Raw genomic sequence first — 21,836 nt, forward strand, 5'->3', positions numbered from 1 at the left:
GGTCTTGCAACAGAAGAAATAAGGACAAGGGGACATCAGTGCCCAGTCACTACAGTGGCATGGTACAGACCATGGTCCCCCTTAAGGAAAAAAAAATTAAATTGCATGTAGGTCTCCTGATGGAGTTAAGAGAATGTATTACTAAAAGCTACGGTACAAATACAGGATTTCCATGCCACTGACATACATGATATCCCATAGTTTATTTACATACTTCAGTCATCAGTAATTCCTCTCCATTATCGCTATAAAATATTATATATAGTTTCTTACATAAAAATTTAAAAATTGTAGGTGGTCTTGTTGTATTTTATTATTTATCTGGGAAAACTTGCACAAGAACAGCCTTGTGGGGTACTAGAAAATCACTCCTTGTTTACAGGAGTGTTGATCAAAGAGGAAAGTACTAAATCTTTTCAAGCAAGGAAGAATCAGTGCAGGCTGTCAGTGAGGTGTGACCACTCTGTCTCTGAAGCACTGGAAACATTGCTTTAATAATACAGAACCAAAACATAATTAGATTTGTTCCAAGGAACAGGGACATTACAAATTCAGGAATTCCTGCCTCTTTCCCTTTAACCAAACACTACCACTGTGTTCATTAATAAATTCAGATAATTTACCTTTTCTGGCAGTTTCAACAGGTAAACAACTATACTGGTCTTTACTATTAAGATGAAAGCACTCTTACCCTGCAGCAGACACTGGATGACTGTTTCCTCCTCCACTGTGGCTTTTCTAGTTCTAGGCTACAGCAATGACTTTCCACTCACTAATACATTCTGTGTTTCCTGCAAGACACTACCAATTCCCATGGCACAATCCTCTAATTGCTATGGAGTAAAAATTAAAAAAAAACCAAAACCCAAAACCCAAACACAAGCCTACTTTATTAGTAATTTTACTGCTATTGTAGCTATTTCATTTCTATATCATGTTTGCACTTTGCTATTGAAAACACAGAAATCCTGCTTGATACCATGATTTGGAAGTGCCAAGTCTAAACCTAAAAACTGGGTGTCAGTTGTTTTCATGTGAGTAGACATCAAAACAAAGGAAGCACAGTCTCACTGTAAATTCAGCAATAATGCAGTACAAAACCAAAAAAGTTTGCATCACTTTATATTTTCATCAAGACAAAAAACTATATTACTCTATGAATAGTTGTAAAATAAAATTTAGATAAAATCTTGTTCTCTGTAAGGAAATCTAACAGTGAAGCTTTTAGACCACAAAAGAGGAGACTTTGTGTGTCAGACAATACAGATAATGGGTTCATTGACCTGTTAGGCTGCTGAAATAAAATAAAAATAAATCACAAAAGCTGAAAAATCTATAATAATATTTGATTTTTCCCCAATCTCCTTGAAGATGAACATTTTAAATTCATGGCAATATAATAAATCACATCATAAGCTCATTCTTTTCCCAAGGGGCAAAGAGTTTATAGGGAAATTTCATTTTATTGAAAGGCAATTGATATTAATACTACTTTCAAAACCAGTTTTTATTCCAGGTCTGCTCCTTCAAGCTTCAAATTTATTTACTGCAGGTAGGACTCTTTCAGAGTTCTTCTTTGGTATTCATTTTCAGAATTTCTTAAGAGTAAGAAATGTTCAAGTAATGTCCAAAAGAAGACTACAGGAACCTGGGGAAAAACTGGGAAAAGAAATCCAGATTTTCTCCCTACTTACATGAGAAGTAGATGTGAATTAAATGAACATTTCGATTTGGGAACACATTGAGCACATGCCTGGTCATAAGCACATGCCATCAACTCCCTTGTTTTTTTCAAAATTTAAACTTGAAGCTGTAGGATTCTGGTGAGGGATCAGGCACACGGTGGCAAGTTCACTGCTGCTAGAGCCTGGCCAGGGACACTCAGGCCTGTACCAGATGGACCTGACAACCCAATCACTCGGCCCAGGAGCCTCACACTGTGCTCTGCTGAGAGTGCTCACACCCTGCTGGGATGCTCAAAGGCAAAATAAATCAGTGTAGCAGTGCTTACACCACATGGGAGACTACTAAGCTTTGTGACACCACACTGGACATCAGGTAGCACAGATCTGGGACGTGATCCTCTGTTAACATACACTGTCATTGCTGCACTGACTACATCAGCTGAGAGCGTGGCTGGGTCCCAAAAGCATTCTGAAGAGCTCTTGTTCCACAGAACCATTTGTTGATCTAATCATGAGCCTGCAAAAATTGCAACACTTCAGCTTTGGGTCTTGGGGTACTGAAGAGTTTTTCAATGGTTAACACTATGAAATGTGCCCATACTTACCTACATTTCCTATTTCAAGTGCTGGGATTGTTCTACTGTTTTTTGGGGGGGTTTTTAGGGTTATTTTGGATTGTTTTTGAAGAAATTCTAAACAGGAATAATAATAAAAAAAAGATCAGGACATACACCTCTCCTAATTCTCCTCCATGGTATTATGCTGGAGACACAGGCTTTGTCTCTGCTCAGTTCAGAGGAAGTTAAATTTATTTAGTCAGCTGTTCTCCCAGTTTGCTTGAATGCACCTCTCTGCATGTAAATTTCCACACCAGACTACACCTGGAACTTCATAAGTCAGATAAAAGTTTTAATTATGTTGCATGTAAACAACTGAGTTCAGAGCCTCTTCTAGGGGGATTACAGACTATCTCCAAGGCTGGGAAAAGATGTAATTTTAGGAATGAATTGCATTTCTCAGTGACTTGCATCCCTTCCAATCCACAAGTTCAGTGGGACCAGAAGTAAAGCAAAATTTGGCCTACCCTTTTGGCTGTTTCAGTACGACTTTCATATGGATCCTTTACACAATTAATTGTCAGACCTCAGAGAAAATGTTGCCCCGTTCACTGTAAAACAGGAAGGTCCACAGAGGAAAACAGTTCCATTAGAGAGCCACACAAACAACATTAAGGCTACCTAGTTGGATGTTTTCAACCCTTCTTGTTTTCCTCTGCAAACAACGACAGTTTCAATAAGATCTGAAGCGATGCTCTTAACAAATAATACACTAGTCTGTCATTGGTTAATATTAACGTCTCTCTATTCAAACATGCTGAGAACTGAATAGAACAGTTAACATAGAACAGTCACACATCCTTTGCTGAGTACAAGATCGTATCTCTAACATGAACCAAAGATATCCTCACCATTTCAGATCTTCAGCTATCATTCAGTAAAACATTTTCATTCTCTTAAATACATTGCTCGTCTCCTCTTTCTGGGTCTTTTGGGGGTGCTGCATGAACACATTCTCTCCCTAAAGGCATTGCTTATGATATGGTTCTTTCTTCAACTGAAATCTTGCTGTGTGTTTTCATTATGTTGCCAGAGGTGAACTTGCAGAGCTTGGGGGAGGGAAGATCTTGCATGTGAATTGAGGAGATTTAATTTTTAAATATGATTTTTGGCAGGATTCTGCACTGTATTGCAGAGAGACCATCTCAATAAAATTAATGGTGAACAATTTATTAATTGTGATCACCCTTTGCAAATGGTTGAACCAGAGCTTTAAATAGTACCCAGTTTTTACATTACAGGTGTGTTCACAGGGCTTATGGGCAGAGGCAAGCTCCCTTTGCTCATGTCCTGAGATGGGGGGATGCAAATGGTGACGACAGAAAAGTCAAACGATTGTAGGGATGCCAAGATGAGGCCCACCTAATTCTCCCTGCCTTTCAGAGGGTTCATCTGGTGTGGGCTTGGGGCCATATCAGCTCGGCTCATGCACAGTGAGAATGTGCTCAGCCACCACATATTGCAGGAAAACATCAGGGTGAGCCCAAACCCCACGGGGATCCCACCTCACTGCTACAACAAAAGCTCTGTGTCTTTGCAGAAGGGAGTCTGAACAACTCACACTCCATCCTGGGGCATGAAATAGTTTGCCCTCAAATATATTTCTATTGAAAACACACAGCAAAGATTACAGCCATAGGAAATTCTGTAAACAGGACAATTTAATCAACTTTATCTTTAAAAGAACCCCCAAAACCACAAAAGCAACCCAAAATAAGACTTGCTGAATGAAGACTGTGAATAATTTTTTTTACTGCCTTAACAAAAAATAAAATGACATACACCTTCAGCATTTCTTATCCAAATTTACTTAACAGAGGTTAAAATATTGCTTTATTCTGACTCAACATACAACAGCACTGTGTGACTGATTGTGCTATTCTGGGAAGTCTTGAGACTTGTGAACTAGAAAGTCTGGGGCACATTAATAAATTTAACAATTATTTTGCTTCAAAGGAATATTTTAATGAATTCTGCATATACTGTAATTTTTTAAATCAATCTCCTGACACTAACAAGGGAAGGCTATTTACCAATTATTTATTATAGTTGATTTCTCTCCCTCCTAAGAATAAGCAGATATTTTAACACTAATATAACCAGTAACATGTGTCACTGAACCCAATTCATCACACTACTGGCACATTTTGTTACAATTTGGGGGGGGTGGAGAGGAAGAGGGACTCAAATCTGATGCAAAAAGTGCTTATAATGTGATCAGGATACAGCAACCAGGGAATGAGACTTCCTCTCTAAGGCCCTGATCCCCTGCAGGGAGTGACTTGGTGGAAACCATCTGCTCTTAGAAAGCTCCATTAGAGTCAGATCTCTGCATGCCTGTGGTTTGCCCATACTGAACCAGCTGCTGGGTTGAAGCTTTAAAGTTCACAAGCCTAAGCCATAATTAAATAAAGTGACTGGAGAACTGAATGCAGGAACAAATTAGGCAGCGTGGACACTTACTGGCTGGATTTTGATCATATTGGATCTCCCTGACTCTTCTCTGAACAAGCCATAATAAAAAATAAGTTAAAAAAAAATACACACACACACTGAGAAGTGCTCCTTGAGAGCTTACAAAATGCCTCCAGAGTGTAAAAGTTTAGAAATGTTGAGGGGTGCTAATGAACAACAGAGTTTATGTTTCCACTGAAAAGAACCCAAACCAGAAACCAAACCCAAACCTGTTGTATTACATACTTGTGCATTTTGTCTTGTTCTTCATCACTCTCCACCAAGGCAGCTCTGATAGGCAAAGCTCAGAAGATGGAGCAGCTGTGGGCTCCTGACCACTGAATCTCTACAGACCCCAATCCAGCTCCTACTCTTGGCCAATCCCAAAGCTCATAAATGATTCCATTGAATTTCTTGGGCTGACTGACACATCAAATTAAGGTTGAGAGTTAAGCATCTGTTCAATTCAGGGATGTTGTCATCATTCCACAGCAGGTACAAGAACTCAGAAGCAGGTGTCTGTGTCCCTGTTTTTGTGGTGTGACCTGGAATCGAGAGCAGAGGGGGAGAGGGGACTGGATCTGCGTTGGGCCCACAGGATGTGTTCCCCAGGTTCTGAATCCTTGCCCAGCAGCTCGCTGCAGTGCTGCCCTGAAACCAGAAATGCATCTAGGAACGGTACTTGGCCTTTACTGAAAAAGAGATGCATAGCCTAAGCCTTCAGCCAGCTGAACAGGACCACGGTACAACCCTCTGTAACTGAAACTGTGTAATCCTGCCTAGAAAGCACCTGAAAGCACGCTTCATCCCTCCTGGAACTTTTCCCTTAAAAAAATATTTTGTTAAAAAACACTATGATATGAGGGCGATTGACTATTTGGTTTCTTCTAAGTAGATGCTCTTAAATTAATGCATATAAATAATTTGTATTTAACTTCCTCCCTTCCTGTTTAGCAAAGCATCGAATGCACAGATCTCTCATTTCCCCTCCCACAGCCCCCACAGAGAGTCACTTGGTCAATACCGAGTCTCTTTGCGTTTCACTTTTTAAGACAAATTGTGCCTCTCGCTCTGCCTTGGCCACGGGGCTCATGGGCAGGAAGGCCGTGTTCTCGCTCGCGCCGCTCGCCGCCTCTATGCTCGCCAGCTCAAAGTCCTCCGACCGCCGCGCGTCCGTCAGGATCCGGATCTGCTCCTGCACAGTTTCTAGCAATATTTTCACTTCGTGTTGTTCTGCTATTAGACAATTACTGACTGGGGAACTCACATTGACAAGTTCAGCAGAATAGGAGTTTTTGCACCATTTGATGCCTGTTACTTCAGAAACATTTTGCATTTGCATGCAGGCTTCGTCCAAGCCCACAGACGGGATGATGGGAACGGAGTTGGCCCTTGAAGAGGAATAGCCGACCAAGTCCTTCTGATCCACGTTATTAAAATATGGGGTTGTCTCTCTTGAAGGCAGTTGCATATTTATTGAAGTATTCTGAGGAGTTTTTAAACCACTGGATGAATACCTGGAAAGAGTGAAAAAGAGTTCTCGTTGTACATCAAGCGGTCAGATGCAACCAGCAGCAGGGACACTGTGTGAGATTTAGCAAACGGTGCTGAAGAGATTCACACCATTTTCTCCTGCAATAGAGGAGCACCTGGCCGTGGTGGGGCCCTGGGGAAAACAACAGGCTCTGGAGACTGGTTTTGATTCTCAAATCTGCTTTTCTCTCAGTCTCATTTTGCCCACCAGTATATGAGAATAATGGAAATTTCCTTTTAAAACGTTTCAAAAGCTAGAATGTATTATTAATTTTCTTGGAAATTAAATTTGGAATTCTAGTCCTACATTTCTGATTGGGGAAATGGATTGATACTTTCTTCAATGTCAGAACTCTCAATGTCAAATTGTTGTTGTTGTTGTCGTTGTCAGGTTGTTTTAGGAAAACACTTTAAAAAAGTGCAGATAAAAGGAACATTAAACACTCATGGCTGTGTAGTCTTTATTTACACAGAAATGATTGTCTGTACTCCCCTTCAAACAAGCAGAGCATCTAAGTGCAGCATCCCTCTGAAAAACATTTGTTTTTCAATAGTCCATACTCATAATGTTGGCCCGATTTGTTTTATTATATTTCATCTGGAAATAGAGCTAATATATAGGACTTGAGCAAATGTCTGTGTACTCTTGGTACTGTAATACCATTAAAAAAAAAATCCTTTATCCTCCACTAATACATATTTTACATGATTTTATTTATTGTGAGGCTACTTAATGAATTTTTATCAACATTTCCATTTTGTTTCAAAGCCAAATTCTGTTTTGTTGACAAGAAATACTTAAAAAAAATAGAAATGGAAAGTATACTAAATATAAAATAAACAATGACCAAAAAAAGCAAAAAGAAAGGATGTTTCCCATCTGAAATTAGTACTTCTAGAAATATGGTGTTTACGAGTTAGTGTACTACCAGTCATTATTGCTAAGGAGCACAGACATCACCTCAGTACCAGAACATAATTTATTTATAATCAGCTTATCACTATTTAATAAGGCAAGCTAATGGTGAATCTAATATGTTCTATCCATGGATGAGAAGAGCAACATTTAGATCTGGTGTGGAAGCAGGTGCTCTGACTTGAAGGGTATTATTCTAAAAGCTCCTTAAGCCTGCTGGACCTCACTAGGAATATCCCTCTACTCACATGTCCGTCCTGATTTTTGGTATGAGCAGAAAAAGAGTTAAGGAAAAGAAACTGAATCTCATGAAACTGCAGTAGTCCAGTATTGGCACAAACAGTAATTAACTGGAAAGGCTTCCTCTGGCCCCATCCTCCTGGAGAGGTGTCAGACAGGAGGGAGCAGGAGAAAACTTTAGGCTCATTTCCAGCAGAAACCACTGACCTGTAATTAACTCGTGTGTGATGGCACTGAGCTCGTCCAACTGCTGCACACATCCCCTGCCCTCACACGTGCACAGGTGGAGCTTTGCACAGCCCTGTACCAGAACTCTCCTGACATCCCCAGAAGGAGCATCTGGGAGCTCTGTGATAAGGAGAAAGTGCTGGGAACTTTGCTGCTGGGTGAGGGAAAGAGATTCTTCTCTGGGAAGTGGGACCCAGGGGAATAACAGTAGAAGCAGCTTTCTGGGGTACGTGCTAGAACTTCTTGTCCATGCTCTGTAGCTGCAGCTGTTTCACATCTGAGACTCAGCCTTGGTTAATTACATTGGCACTATGCCTAGACACACCTGTAGCCATTCATGGAGGGGCTTTCTACACCAGCTCTCAAGACTCAGGATGAATGAAATACTGATCAGGGATATTATTCCTGAGGAAGGACAATTAAAAAAAATAAATGAAAACAAAACAGTGCAGACCTTTGGGTTGTGCCCATTCTTGTTTCCTTTGCTTATATATAATTGTTCAAACGACTATAGCTGGAGAGATCGCATCAGTTGCATTAGTCCCTTTTTTGGTAATTCAGGCCCTAAATATATTCTGGGCTGCACCCTGAAAACAAAGGGAGTGAATGTTTTTAATGAATTTCATGCAATGTAGGTATTATATGGATGATATATGAGCAAAACCAAGAAAAGACTGAATTAAAATGGGTTTGGTGAGAAAACAGTAGCATTTTCCAGTTCCACAATAGAGATTCAATTATTCTTGGTGTTTTGAAAACTAAGTGGCAGCAGCAGTGACATGTAATGAAATGCCTGGCGTATTTCCATATTTTTTGAAATAGAGAAAGGAACACCAATTTTATGCCAGAGTTACATGTTTCTGCCCTGTGCTCACAGGGCTTTCAAAGGAGAACTGAGGATGAATTAAAGTGCATACATTGTTTGCAACAGGTGAAGTATTAAACTAGAAGGGATATTACATCTAAACCACGTGAGACTTGGCTTTTGGTTAATTACAAACTGATCCATGCTTCTGCGTGTGACACAAGACTGCTGCTGTTTTCAATAGACTGAGACTTAGAACTATAATTGCAGAACCTTAATTACATTTTCCTATAATTAACTTTCCTAGAACCACAGTTCCTCCAAAGAAATATATCTGGGTTTTTATCTGAAAAATTATTTTGTCTGAATAAATTAATTCATGTGCATGTGTTTCAAAGCACAGCTCTCTCTCCACCCTCTTCCTAAAATCAAGCAACAAACATTTATAGATATTCAACAGTAATTATGTTATCCAGTGTGTAAGAGTCTAAATTAAAGAATGAAACTGAAAGAAGCACAATAATTTTACTGTCTCCTTTAAGAATAGATATCAAAGAGAGACAGAAGGGACTGAAACTTAAAATATGAAATGGATTTTATTTAGCATAGTCCCAGTAGCTTTCCTGTAAGCCCTGTGGCTAAAGGTGTGCAGTGTATGAGCCTGACAGCAAGGTCCATTAAGATGGATGGGAATCATTCCAGTGGCTCTTCCAGGCTTTGGGTCAGCCTTGTAAACACTTACACTGATATACACACACCCCCATATTCTACCTGTAGACATGGCTACACTTCAGCCAGGCTGCTGGTGGATGCAGTTCAGAATGCTCACACAATTAGGGAGATAAACCACTTTGATTTGTGCATCCCTATAGGGAAAGATGGAGGTGAAAAAGGAGAAGAAAGGAAGTAGCGTAACTTCTGCAGGGGACAAGGGAACCTTTCATTTGGGCCAGAAATCCAATGAGAACATCAACACTGTGAAACCAGCAGATATTTAGAGAGTAAACATCCTTAGTGCACAAAATACAGATGAAGTGCTTGAGTGGATTGAGGCCAGAAGGGGTCACAGTCTGCTCCCAATACCAAATTTTGCAGAACTGCAAATTTAAAATACAGCCCAGTACAAGCTGGTATGTGTAACATGTAATCACACACTGATTTCCTAGACAGGAGTAAATACAATTACCCACAGCTTTGCTGTTTTGTACCTCACTCCTCAACCTGGGAGGAGGCTACAGCACTTCTCAGGGCCTGCATCATATGGTGCTGCCACTGGAGAGGGAAGGCTGCCAGCCTGCTCCTTTCTGGAAGGGTTGCAATTTCAGCAGGAAATTTTCACCAGGCTATGTATTTGTATGATATGCACATACCATACAAATGAACAATAATATAATTACTGCAAGAGGCAATAAACAATTTTTTCCTCAGAAGAAGCAAATAGTAACAAGGACACAAGTGTGAGTCAAACTTACTTAAAAGAAGTCACCAGACACCCAACCCCACCAGTTCCACCAGTAAGTCACAGTGAAGAGTTTCACTGTGACTTACAGGTGAAACTGGGTGGGGTTTTTATTCCATTCCACATACCACTCCGATTTTTATATAAAACATGCCTGTAATATTCTGGAAAGTCTTTGGAAATTTATAGGGATATGAAAATATTATTCAAATTATCTCAGCAATTGCAAAAGACTTCAAAGGCAGCTGTAGGTTCTCAGGAGCACTTCTGACACCTAGACCTTACGTACAGCTGGAGCTCACAATCAATGTTCTAATAAACTGAATTTAAAAAGGAAAAAAAAATAATAGTGTATTTTTTGTGCCTTTTCAGAGACAAACCTGTATGAACCTATCAGTCTTCAGTCTATAGAAAACCAATTTTGCAATGTGCATTATTTTATTTTAAAAATCACTCTTTTAAAAGCCACTAACTGGCTCACTTCAGGTGTGGTATACTCACCCGTGACAAGGTATTGTGTCCTGGTCTGTGATCCTCGACTCTTCGAGCTGTTGATATGCTGGTCCTGTAATTCCATTGAACCTACCCCGAGGCAAGGGAGGAGTCCTCCGAAAGGCATTTCTATGTAGCATCCCACTTTTTTGTCCTGGGCTGCAGCATGAAGAGAGACTTCTAGGAACAACACCAAGAGTACAGCAAAAATTATCACACCAAAAGCATAAAATTCTGCAAAGTAAAGGTTCAGGATTAATAATGCATGGATTACTGCTCATATAAACTTTGCTGTGGCAGTCTATGATGTCAGTAGAAACTCTCTATGGAAATATAATAGTCCAATCCACCATTAGCTGCTGTTTATGCCATATTTAATACATTACCTCTTTTCTAGGAATGAAAATAATTGCCCAGTATATGAAATGTTTTCTTGCACTTGATGAAGGATGCTTCTCTTTTCTATGCTGCATATCATAATTCTGCTATACACAGTTGAGTCCTCAGACATTATAAACAAACAATACAGTTCTGTCCTAGCCATAGCTGAATTCAAAATTAGATCCTAAACTGAAAGCCCAATATATCTTCTGTCAGCCTATGAGGGGCTGCTTCCTGATACAAAACCATTAAATTGAGAAAAAGTGTAAGTGAGGAATATAAGTGAAGCTTATGAACTGCACCTTGAAGAAGCTAAGACAAGTTTTCTCCACCTTGAACAAGATTTCGGTATTGTTTTATTCTTTTTTTATATACAGATTCCTTTCTTGTTTATATATATTGATAAATAGTGTGTCGTTTCTTTATATAATAGAAACTTGAATTTGGTAGAAACAAGTAATAGTGCCCTACTCATTTTAGAAAAGTGCTTTTGTAAACATTTTTCTGGTGTTTTGGAAGGAGAATGGATTTTTTTTTTTTTCTTTTTTCATTTCACGCAGGAATGAAAAAGTATCTAGAATCCACAGTTTTGGTGTATAGACCATAAATTTGTCAATGCAAAAATATGGGAACACAGAACTAAGGCAAGGCACAACCCATTTTAATGGCTAAGAGGCCTCTGTACTGCATGGTGTGACTGAATATTCATTTTGCAACTACTCTTATTTCTCTTGGCATCTTCTGGGTCTCAGAAATGCATATGTTACCTCATATTCTATTATATCTTTAATGATAACATAGGTTTTGTAAATGCCTTTTACAAGTCATTATTTTTGGCTGTGTGAATAATTCCAACTTGTGACAAAATTCAGCAATGCAAAAGACTTTTGAGAAGTTTGCTTCTTTTTCCTTATTATAATGTGACTTAAAAATAATCTGCATTTTTTACCTAGTGAGAACTTTATTTATAGTTAGGGCCACGTCTACTCCCAAAGCAATTCTTGCTTGTTCCAAGTACCTTGGACAAATTCTCTTTGAGTGTACATTTCCATTAAAATCAACCTTTCCTGCCCAAAGTTAAAATAAGAAATAAATTCAAGACTCTCTGGCCTACTGTTCAGGCTATCAGTGTTCCATCACAGTCTAAGCTCTGCTTTCTTCCACACCTTTACTTTTCTAGTGCTTTTTAATTGAAAAGACCAACAACCCATGGCAATAGCATTCCCTCCAGGATTTTTGATACTTCCTTAAAAAGATTTTTCCTTTGCTACTAAGGAGGCTGTGAAAAAACCTTTTTAAAAACCTGAAGTACTACTGGCCTCTCAGTTCTGAAGGCTGAGTTTGAGTTGCAAGTTACAGTTCATATTCTGTAAAATAACACTACCACCACAGAAAATGATTGACAATTTCTGCTCAGGAGAGCCTGAGATTAATACAGCAGGGGATCTCAAAAGATGCAGGTGAATGAATAATTTGTGATGGATAATGAATTTTTGGGGTTTTTACTGACTTGACTGTAGTCATCAATGTAATACAAAAGTAAGAAAAAAACTTTAGATTGATTAGAAATCTTTGAAAATAGAGATTTTAATTGTTTAATTTGTGGTTTGTTTGATGCCTTTGAGCATCTTCCCTGTTGGATGAGAGCACATGGTCTCCTATCTAATAGTATTCATATGCAAATTCACAAAAGCTCTATTTGTAATAGACATAATTTCACCACATACAGCTACACCTAAGGTAATGGGTATAAACTGCAGCAAAGGTTGAGACAAAGGGATCTGCCTCTGTCCTGCAGCCATAGAACTTCCAGCACTGACAGCGTCTAAGCAACCAATTTGTTGCTAATGAGAGGTTTTTATGCTTTCAACATTTCTGACAGAAAAAAACAAACCAAATCTGAGGAAAGAATGAACAAAAATCATTTGTGGTCATGGACAAGACAAATTCACTAAGGATCAGGAATACTTAACAGACAGTGCAGCTGCAAGCTGCAGGACAACACTCGTTTCTCCAGGCACCAAAAACCCCTAAGAATTTCTGTTAAAAGTTCTATGGAAAAGGATCTCCAGCACAGAAAAGTTTTTCCTTTTACAAAGAACTGATATGAGTATGAATGATGCAAATGTAATGTCCCTCTCAGAATTCTCTGCTGCTCCTGTGAAAAATTCCTCCCTCTCAGGCAAACAATGTCTTTTCAGTTTCTTCAGGGAATTTATTTTCCTTTAGCCAACATTATGGTTTCTTCCTCCCCGCACTCCAGTCTAACTGGATTAAAAAAACCAGCCCATATGACTGAGCTGTTCAATAAAATAGATCAATACATAAAGCTGTAGCAGATATGTCCTTACAATCTATCAATCAGTTACTCCAGAATAAAAAAATCAGAATATACATGAACTGGTTCACATGTGAGGCACAAACTAGGGAGAAATACAGTTCTGATGAATTAATGTTTTGAAAAAAGCAGTTCAACCATCCCAAAGTTAATTAAGAACTTGGGATTCATTGTTGCAAATTGTTTTCTGAGAGAGTTTTCTTTGGGTTGAACAACTAAGTGAAAACAAAGTCTGATCCTACAGGAGGAGCATTCTCTTCTTGGGGTACATACACACTCCCAAATGCAGGTATCCATGCTCATGAAGAGAAGAGCAGCAGTGTTTTTACAGTAACTCTGGAATATTTCTGTACTACTTTTGAGTTAATTACAAACCACCCAGTAAATACATACCCCAAGGACAGAGCCAGCTGCCAGTGTCCTCTGATGTTCCCTAGCAGCCACCTTTTTATGCTGTTAGACAATCTAGTGCTAACATTTATATGAATCAAGTATGGAGACTTTCAACCAATTTCACTATTAATAAATACAGCCTACAGCTACAAATCTGCTCCTAATTTCTGAAATGTGAGCATTATTGATTCCATCATAATATTCTTGTATTTGGGAATAACCCGTGTTGAGGCTGCTCAGGGACTTTGGAACTCTATGAAAATCCTTCAGTGCCACCTGTGTCATCTGGTCACCATCCTGGTGATGGAACAACAGGAAAAGGGAACAGAGCATTTGAGATACCTCAGTGGCACTGAGTTTAATCATCTGCCATAACCTCATCATATGCTCCCTGCAGTGCATTGGTCAACCTCCACCCTAAATTGATGACGATATCCAGGCTCTTATTACAGAAAGTTGTTCTATATTAAAAACTTTGAGACTTCTTTTCAGTTTAAAATTACTTCTGATGAATATTCAGCTAGCATATGTGCCACCACACTCCTTCATTTTAAATAGGTCTTTTACTTCTCGTTGTGCTTGCTCTTGTGTATTTATAAGCAGCAGCTATACACCCTTTCCAATCTCCTGAACTGAACACTGACATAAGACAGACTTTCTAACATTTTCTGTGGAACATCAATCATTCATTCCTCATCTTAGCCTGGGAATGCAATTTGAGTCCATGGCAGTTGGGAGGCCATTTTAAGCAGGTGAGACAACAGTGGTGCATTCTCACGCTGTGCTGTGTTCCAGCTTTTTTTGTGCCAAGGTCATGCACAAGAGCACTGAACAAAGTCTGACCCCAGTGCTGAGTAATTCTTTGAGTGCTGCACTGGTGAATGTCCTACCTTCTCAACACAAGTCCTTAATATCTCTCTTTCAACCACCTCTGTATATCCACATTAAAGCTTTTCTGCCTCCCCCTACTTTCCCCCCTTAAAGGCAGTAGACACATATGACAACAGTGACTGAGCTTGTGTAGAGATCTAACTCACCCACATCAAATACAATCATCAGTGCATATGTTGCAGTACCTGTATTGGTAAGATAGTAAACAATTTTTTCCTTTTTTATATCTACCCCAAGAATCTTCTTCCCCCATATTTGTCCTAAAGTCTTGACTATTCAAGTTCAACATAATTGGTTCCTAGTTACTTTGATAAATTCTTCATCATCCTAAATATTTGACACTTGCTAATCCATCATCTCATGTCACAGTTCCCATTTTTATAGACTTTGCTCCCAGACATGAAATTTCATTAGCTGGTTCTCCCTCCGGAATTTTTTTTTTTTTGATCAAGATTAACCAAACCATCTTGAGAGCTTTGATTTCCACATTTTACTTCCACTTTGACTGTAGGAATGTCTATTGTCATACATTTGATTCTGTTCATATTCTACTGTTGTCCTCAAATAGTCATCCTAACCTAAAAAATGAAATCTATTAATTCAGGATTGCACAAACTGCTTCAATTATTACCTCTGTCCCACCATCAGCTTTGCTTTTTCTTTGGGAAAACAGCAGATTCCTTACACCTCCTTTCTTTCAGGTTCCTCTGCCTTTACATTCTTAGTTGCTTTAGTTTATCTGTACTTGCTCTTGAAATTCAATAGCCTTATTTGCAGAATAACTTTAATTTACTCTTTCCTCTACAGTAAACTGAATCACTTATATTAGCAGCATAAAGAGTAAAATGCTTCCCAAATTCAAAAAACAAATTATTATTAATTTTAGGGTAAGTTTATCCTATTTTGGCATTTTTTAAAGACAATACAACTGCTCCAGGCTGAAAGCCTCTGCATTTGGCTTTCATCATGACATTTTCTGAAATGAATCCCTCTAAAATCAAGGATGACTGAATCAATGAATGAAAGTCAGGATGACTAATTACCAGGAAAACTGCTATTCAAAGGGATCACAACTCAACCCATAATTAACAAAACTCTAATTTATTTCTATCTACTAGGAAATAAGACAGTATGGGTTTTCTTCTTACCAAGATCAACAGATAATCCAAGATGAATTTTTGAGCACATTATATACTTTGCAGGAAGTTTACTGATTAAACACATTTGTTAATTTTGAATTCTGACAGTTCTGAGTTATTTTACATATGCAAGCAGAAGATGTAACATTCTTCTACTGTAATAGTAGCGCATAATGCAGGCAAAATATTTTAGGAGATTAATAATAGCACAGGGAAAATATTTTTTGAGATTAAATTCAGTTTTCAACTTAATATCTGCATTAATTCTTTTTGTGTAGCTGAGGTTGGTAGAGACAGAAAATTGCTATTATCCATAATCTGAGTGAAATAATTATATGGTCTCTGTCAGTCATATTTCAGCAACTCCAAATGATTCCCTACATTGACAGTCTTACTGCCAGGCCAAAATTGCATTAGTTTTAGGAGGTGGAAACAGCCAGCCCCTGATTTTATGAAATTATCACCTATCATTATTGTTCTTGAAAACACCAGTGGAGAAAACAGGTCTGGATGTAGAGCAAAGTATTTCTGCAGCAAGAAGAAATAAAACAATGGTAGAATTTAATGAAAGCATAAAAGAGAGAACCTGCAGAGCTGATATAATTTTTCCAGGCTCAGCCAGGTTTGGAATGAAATGGAGGGATATTTAGTATAAAATCCTCATTTGGCCACATTTGACCATTTGTCCTCAGTGAACACTATTTAGAAAATAAATTAGGAAGCTGTCACATGGTGCATGAATTAAAGACAGTCTTGTAAGTCTTCACGTCTGTTGAATGTTTCATAAAGCAAGGGCCTTGTATAATTAATTTTGAGTTTTAAAACTAAAAAAGAATTCTTTATAAATTATAAAGTCATCCCACTTCTTACATTAGTTCTGAAGCAAAGACATTTCTTGGATATTGCAATCACACTATTAAAAGGTAAGGGAATGTCATTGATTTTTTTTCTGCACTTCATGTTGTGACTGAATGGTGATAAAATTCTTCCCAGAACTTCTGTAGAAAGCATTGTAGGCAGCAGTCCCATAGTTCATCTATGTTTAATAAAATTATTAAGCATATTTTAAAAATCTCAGTGTAATAAGGAAAAAGACCTAAGAAATGGATCTGACGTGACAGTTGGCATTATTTTTTCATGCCAAATTAAAGGCTTAAGTAAGGTAAAAGCAGATAAGACCCAAAACTCCCTTTCTGGCTCACATGTGGCACTTTGTCCGTTAAACAAATCACTCATTCAAATGAGAGAAAAACACACAGCTGGCTGAGAGCACCAAATACTACAGAAGCCAGATCATAACCTCATGCAATCCCAGACTTTTTTTTTTTAGTAATTAAAAAAAAATCCTTTTAATAAACAAGTCTTCCACTCCAGATTATCTAGCTGAAAAAATTCCAAACTTGTTTGTCTCAGCCTTTTTTCTCTCTCTCTGTGCCTGGACCAGATGTTACCACTGTCATTCGACCAACACTATTGCTTATACCAGACTCTGGTTTGGTTTCTAGTCCTGTAATGAAGCACCTGCCCTCTTTCTCATCCAAAACCAGTTATAAGCAGAATTCTAATCTGAATCTCATCTGGTGATGGGTGACATTCCTCTTCTTTTTTTCTCTTCGAAACCACCATCCAAACTTTTTTAAGCCTCGTTTTCAAAGGCCACCATGTTTTCATAAATAAGTCATTATTCACTCCAAGTATCTTTTGTTTAAAGAAACAGGGAAAAAGGCTGGGAGTTTGCAACCAAGTCTTTCTGCAGTAAATGAGTCGTTAACTTCATGAACATCGACAAGGAAAGTCTTTTTTTTAATGGCTCCTCCTTCTACAGCTGTTCCATTGGCTGGGCTGTGCCTGCAGCTTGGATGGTGTCTGTAAATGCTTCCTGCAGGGCTGGCACAAGCCACGGGGGAAAGCAGTGAGCATTGCTGTTACCTTTAATGTCTGCAGCTAAGAAAATGCTTGGACATCTGCTTAATAAGGCGGCTGAGGCTCTGCTGGCACCGTGGCACTCAGCAGCTCACCCAGCCCCGCCACACCATAACCTTGCCCACCTATCAGCAGTCCTACCACTGCCTCCCTGGGCAGCTGCCAGCCAAATCTCTCACCACACAGACATTTGCTCACCTGTGTTGCTTGATGGGCTGGGTTCCTCTGTCAGGAGACAAGGCCTCTGGGAAGGACTGAGGGCCTGAAAAACTAGACTCCATAACTTTGTGCAGAATAGGCCCCGGGTGCCTATCTGGTTTTGAATACTGTAGCAGAGAGAATAAAATTAATTAATACTCACAAGACAAAGTACATTGTTGATGCTATTCACTCTGAATTCATATCAGAGCAGGTTAAGAAGTGCTCTAGTGCATTTTTAAATCAAAATTAGGCGTTGCAAGTAACACATTCATTCAGTATTGTTTACACAGCAGAAAGAGCTGGTATTCATTATCCCCATTACGTTCTGCACATCAAAACACTGGTATCAGCATTAGCAGCAAAATCACAGACTGATCTGCCCATAATGATGGGAACAATGATCCCTTTGACTGGAAGTCTGTTTTTGTGGCTGTCCATGCAGAGACTGAGATCACAAAACACATCTCAGAGGGCAGTCAGCAACTTCTTGGGTCCTTTGGTGATTTCAGTCAAACACTGCATCATCATCAGCATGTGCACCTATGAAAACCAAACTGAAGCAGCACTTGTGTCATCAGATAAGTAACAAAAATATTTGAATCCTATCCACAGAGCCAGATATCTTTCTGAACCAGTCTGAAACTTCTGACCTGGGAGTATCTGTGCTAGTAAGAACAGTGTAAACATAATTCTTCGTGTGGCAGGTGTAGGTGTAGGGCAGTCTCTGGGCACAGAGTGAGACACAAAGGGCTGCAAAGCAGACACTAGACATGAACAAGAACAGATTTTTTCTTCTTGCTTTGTGATTCAACTGCAATTTCAGAAAAAAAAAGAGTCTCTGAACTTGAATGGAGCCATAAAGTCAAAGTATAGGAAAAGCTGCACTTGGGCTTGTAAGAAGATTCCATGTTGTTAGTGGTTACTGGGCAATATCTCAGAGATATGAGAGAGATATGAGATGTTAACTCACATTTCCACTCAGGTATGAAAAATAAAGCATTTTTCAGGGTTTTTTATTTTGCATTACAAGGACCTGCACTAAAACTAATAGGTCTGTTTTCCTTTTTCTTCATTTTTTTAGTACTAAACACCTAGATATCCATGTTATCATTAAAACAGATTGGTATTGTGGGAGTGATTACATGATTACATATTTTAGAAAGAAAATACAAATTAAAATAATAGAAAAAAATCACAGTGGTGAAAAATGCCTTGCTATGATACAATAGCATAAAAATTCATGGAGAAGATGGTAAGCAAAGAGAGTAATCAAAATTGAGTTCTTCATAATTATTGGTTTTGTCTAACAAAAGGCCAAGAACTCGTTAAAACAACAGACTATTATTTTCTGACTCTCACTTCTTCTTACCTACATTTCTGTAGACATCAACAAGATCAAAAAGGAAAGTCATACAAGAATATACTCTTTTAAAAATAGTTTACATGTACTTTTAGTCCAGCCAGTCAGACTTATGACCAATTTCTATAGATAAAATCTTCACATTTTTCTCCACTGCTCTTCTCCCTCTTTCTGTTGAGTGAACACCCATGTAAACAGGGTGAAAATCATTTCGTGCTTCTGCAGGCAAAGCTATGAGGGGCAATATGCAAAATGGTGCTGCATGCATGAAGTAAACACAACTGAAATAATAAGAAGAAACATTTTCCACTCCCGTTTCCTTCAGTTACCATGATCTTAGATGTCACTTGTAAATGTTGCAGATAAAATATTCAGACAGAAATATGATTTTTGAGGTACTCACATCGGTGAAGGTCTTAAACTTTAATAGTTATCCTGCCAGCTGCAGAAATGAAACTGGCTTTGATTTCTGACCTGAATAAATCAATTTGAGCTATGTAAAGAATGGCTCGCTAGTGGCAAGAAGCTATTTCTGTCCTTTTTTTTGAGTTTGCTCACGACAGAAAATTGAAGGTCTGAATGGCCTATAAGACCACGAGTATGAAGTAAATCGTGAAGAGCAGAGATAAGCTGTGCCTTTTGCTACACCCGTGTTTCAGGTGGATGTGGGCTGGAGCAGTGGTACACAGAGCCTTTCCTCACCACAGCTGAGGAGCACCAGGACTCCAGAAGCTGCTCTGATGCTGATTAGCAAACTGTACTGAAGGTCCAGCACCCAGCACTGCTCAGGCACAGCCTGTAAAGGATGTTTTTTTCCCCCCAACTGAACATTTTTCCCCTTTTCAGATACACCACTTAATACAAAATTCCTGTAACAGTCATACAATTCTTTACAATGAAAATGTGAATTACAGTTTAAATTGAGGGTGTGAATGTACAGGGAATTCGAACAATGCAACTGAACATATCTGCATGCACCACGTTATTCATACATTTTAATATATTTAAACACAGTTGGGTTTATTCTCCTTTAGCTTAATTCCAAGTGCCACATCCCTTCTCTAAGACCTCCTCTGGAGAAAAATACTTCATACTTTTGGGAAGAGCTTACAGCAGTATCATTTGGTGCCCTCAGAAGTACAATATGGGATCATTCCCCAGCTGTATCCCAGCAGAGCTCATCCTGCTGCTCCCACAGCTCAGTTCTCACCTGGGCTGAGCTCTGTGGAAGCCTCTGACTCTTGTGAGCTGCTGAATACTCAGCCATGATGGAGAACAAGCTGTGAAACCCTTTCAAAGGGCTGTTCCAGTAAGTTGAAAGCATCACTGAAAGCTTATCTATATTCAGGTTTTTTAATAGTTTTATTGCCTTCTTGGTTAATTATCTGTTCTTGTTTGAGCAATTACTGGAAAACACTGAGGCATATGGCCAAATAAATTAAAGAATAATGATAGCTTTTAAAAAAATATTTTGCAGATTTTCAAATTTTTCATGGTTTCATGGAGAAAACCATCTATTATGTACAATTACTCAACTCTCTGACAATAAAAATTCCACCCCCTGCTAGTTAATGTTAAGTGAATCTGAGCCAGGAGACAAGAAATCAGCCTCTGTCACTGACCTGCTGCATTACTCTGAGCACATAATTCCTCTGCTCCAGGCCTTGAATTCCTTGTTCTAAAATGCAGGACTCAGGGATAACAAATACCACTCAAATGCTACGGAGTAGCTTGACACTGTTGTCCTGGTGTTATGCAAACAAAAACACCCATCCTTCCCCCAGGCTTTACTTAGCTCTTCCCTCTCAGCGATTCCTCCAAAATAGTAAAAGGTCCAGAAATTCATGTGGCATTGGAAGAGAGGTGATGTGGGGATCCCACTTTAGAAAGAACTGAGAAGGCAGAGGGGTCAGCTTTAAGTGACATTCAGAGAGGTTGCCTCAAGGAGGAAAAGAGCCAGGGCTTTTTCTGGGTGGGCTGAGCTTGCACAAAAGCTCATCAGGTGGTACATTTAACATCCTTACTGTTCCCCTATGCTCTGTATGTTCTGTTGCCAACTGGCTCTAGACAGAGGACAGTAAATTGAGGTTTGTCTATTCTGGCAGTTCTTCCTAAGTATTCATGTGATATAGAAATGGGAAATTTGCTCTTGATCTTAGCTGATACATCAAATGGTAATTCAGGTAAAAACCCCAGAGTAATCCTTTAAAAGATATAAGTGCATCTCTTGCTCAACATGTATTAATTGTATTTCTGTCACAGCAACTGAAAAGATTTTATTTCCTACCACCAACAAAAGGCAAAAAGATGCAAAAAGAGCATTTTTTGTCCCTTGTTTGAAGAATTTCAGAAACCTGGAGCTAGTGATTGCAAGCTACTAGAAACAAGTGTAGTGAAAATTGAAACCACATAGTACAGCATGAAAAGCATATTAACCACCTCAGAGGGAATGTGATGGGAAGCTAATAGATCCCCTTGGTACAATGGGAAAAGGTGTTAAAAACCACGAGGCCACTTTAAAAAGCCATGACAATTCTCAAAATCACCAAAGGAATATCAAGGTTTCAGCTGACTCTTTTTATTTTTACTTTTTTTTCCATGACATGTTTATCAAGTTGTGAGAATTTAAAGAAAGCCTCTACTCTATGTGGAAAAAAGCAGGTAGGAATCAGGAGCCACCCTGCCTCCTCCTGTCACCTGCATGGTCTGTGAGGGTGCACCAAGCACTTGTTTTTCTAGGGGGGGAGACTGACAAAGTCCTTTTGACTATGTGGAGAGCTA

The 21,836-nt window shown here is 38.9% G+C and overlaps 1 protein-coding gene across 4 annotated transcripts in view; it reads right to left on the minus strand.

Moving 5' to 3' along the window:
* Positions 1 to 222: 222 nt before the first annotated feature.
* NRG3 (neuregulin 3) overlaps positions 223 to 21,836 on the minus strand; it is a 667,244-nt gene continuing 645,630 nt past the window's right edge. For all 4 annotated transcript variants that reach the window (XM_069019207.1, XM_069019208.1, XM_069019210.1 and 1 more), the window contains 3 exons: positions 17,693 to 17,820; positions 10,439 to 10,609; positions 223 to 6,273 (listed from right to left, as the gene is read on the minus strand). In XM_069019207.1, the coding sequence (XP_068875308.1) occupies positions 5,766 to 6,273; positions 10,439 to 10,609; positions 17,693 to 17,820 (807 nt within the window). In that variant the 3' untranslated portion in view covers positions 223 to 5,765. The remainder of the gene's footprint in view (positions 6,274 to 10,438; positions 10,610 to 17,692; positions 17,821 to 21,836) is intronic.

This window comes from Aphelocoma coerulescens, chromosome 6, assembly GCF_041296385.1.
Source record: "Aphelocoma coerulescens isolate FSJ_1873_10779 chromosome 6, UR_Acoe_1.0, whole genome shotgun sequence".
Taxonomy (NCBI): domain Eukaryota; kingdom Metazoa; phylum Chordata; class Aves; order Passeriformes; family Corvidae; genus Aphelocoma; species Aphelocoma coerulescens.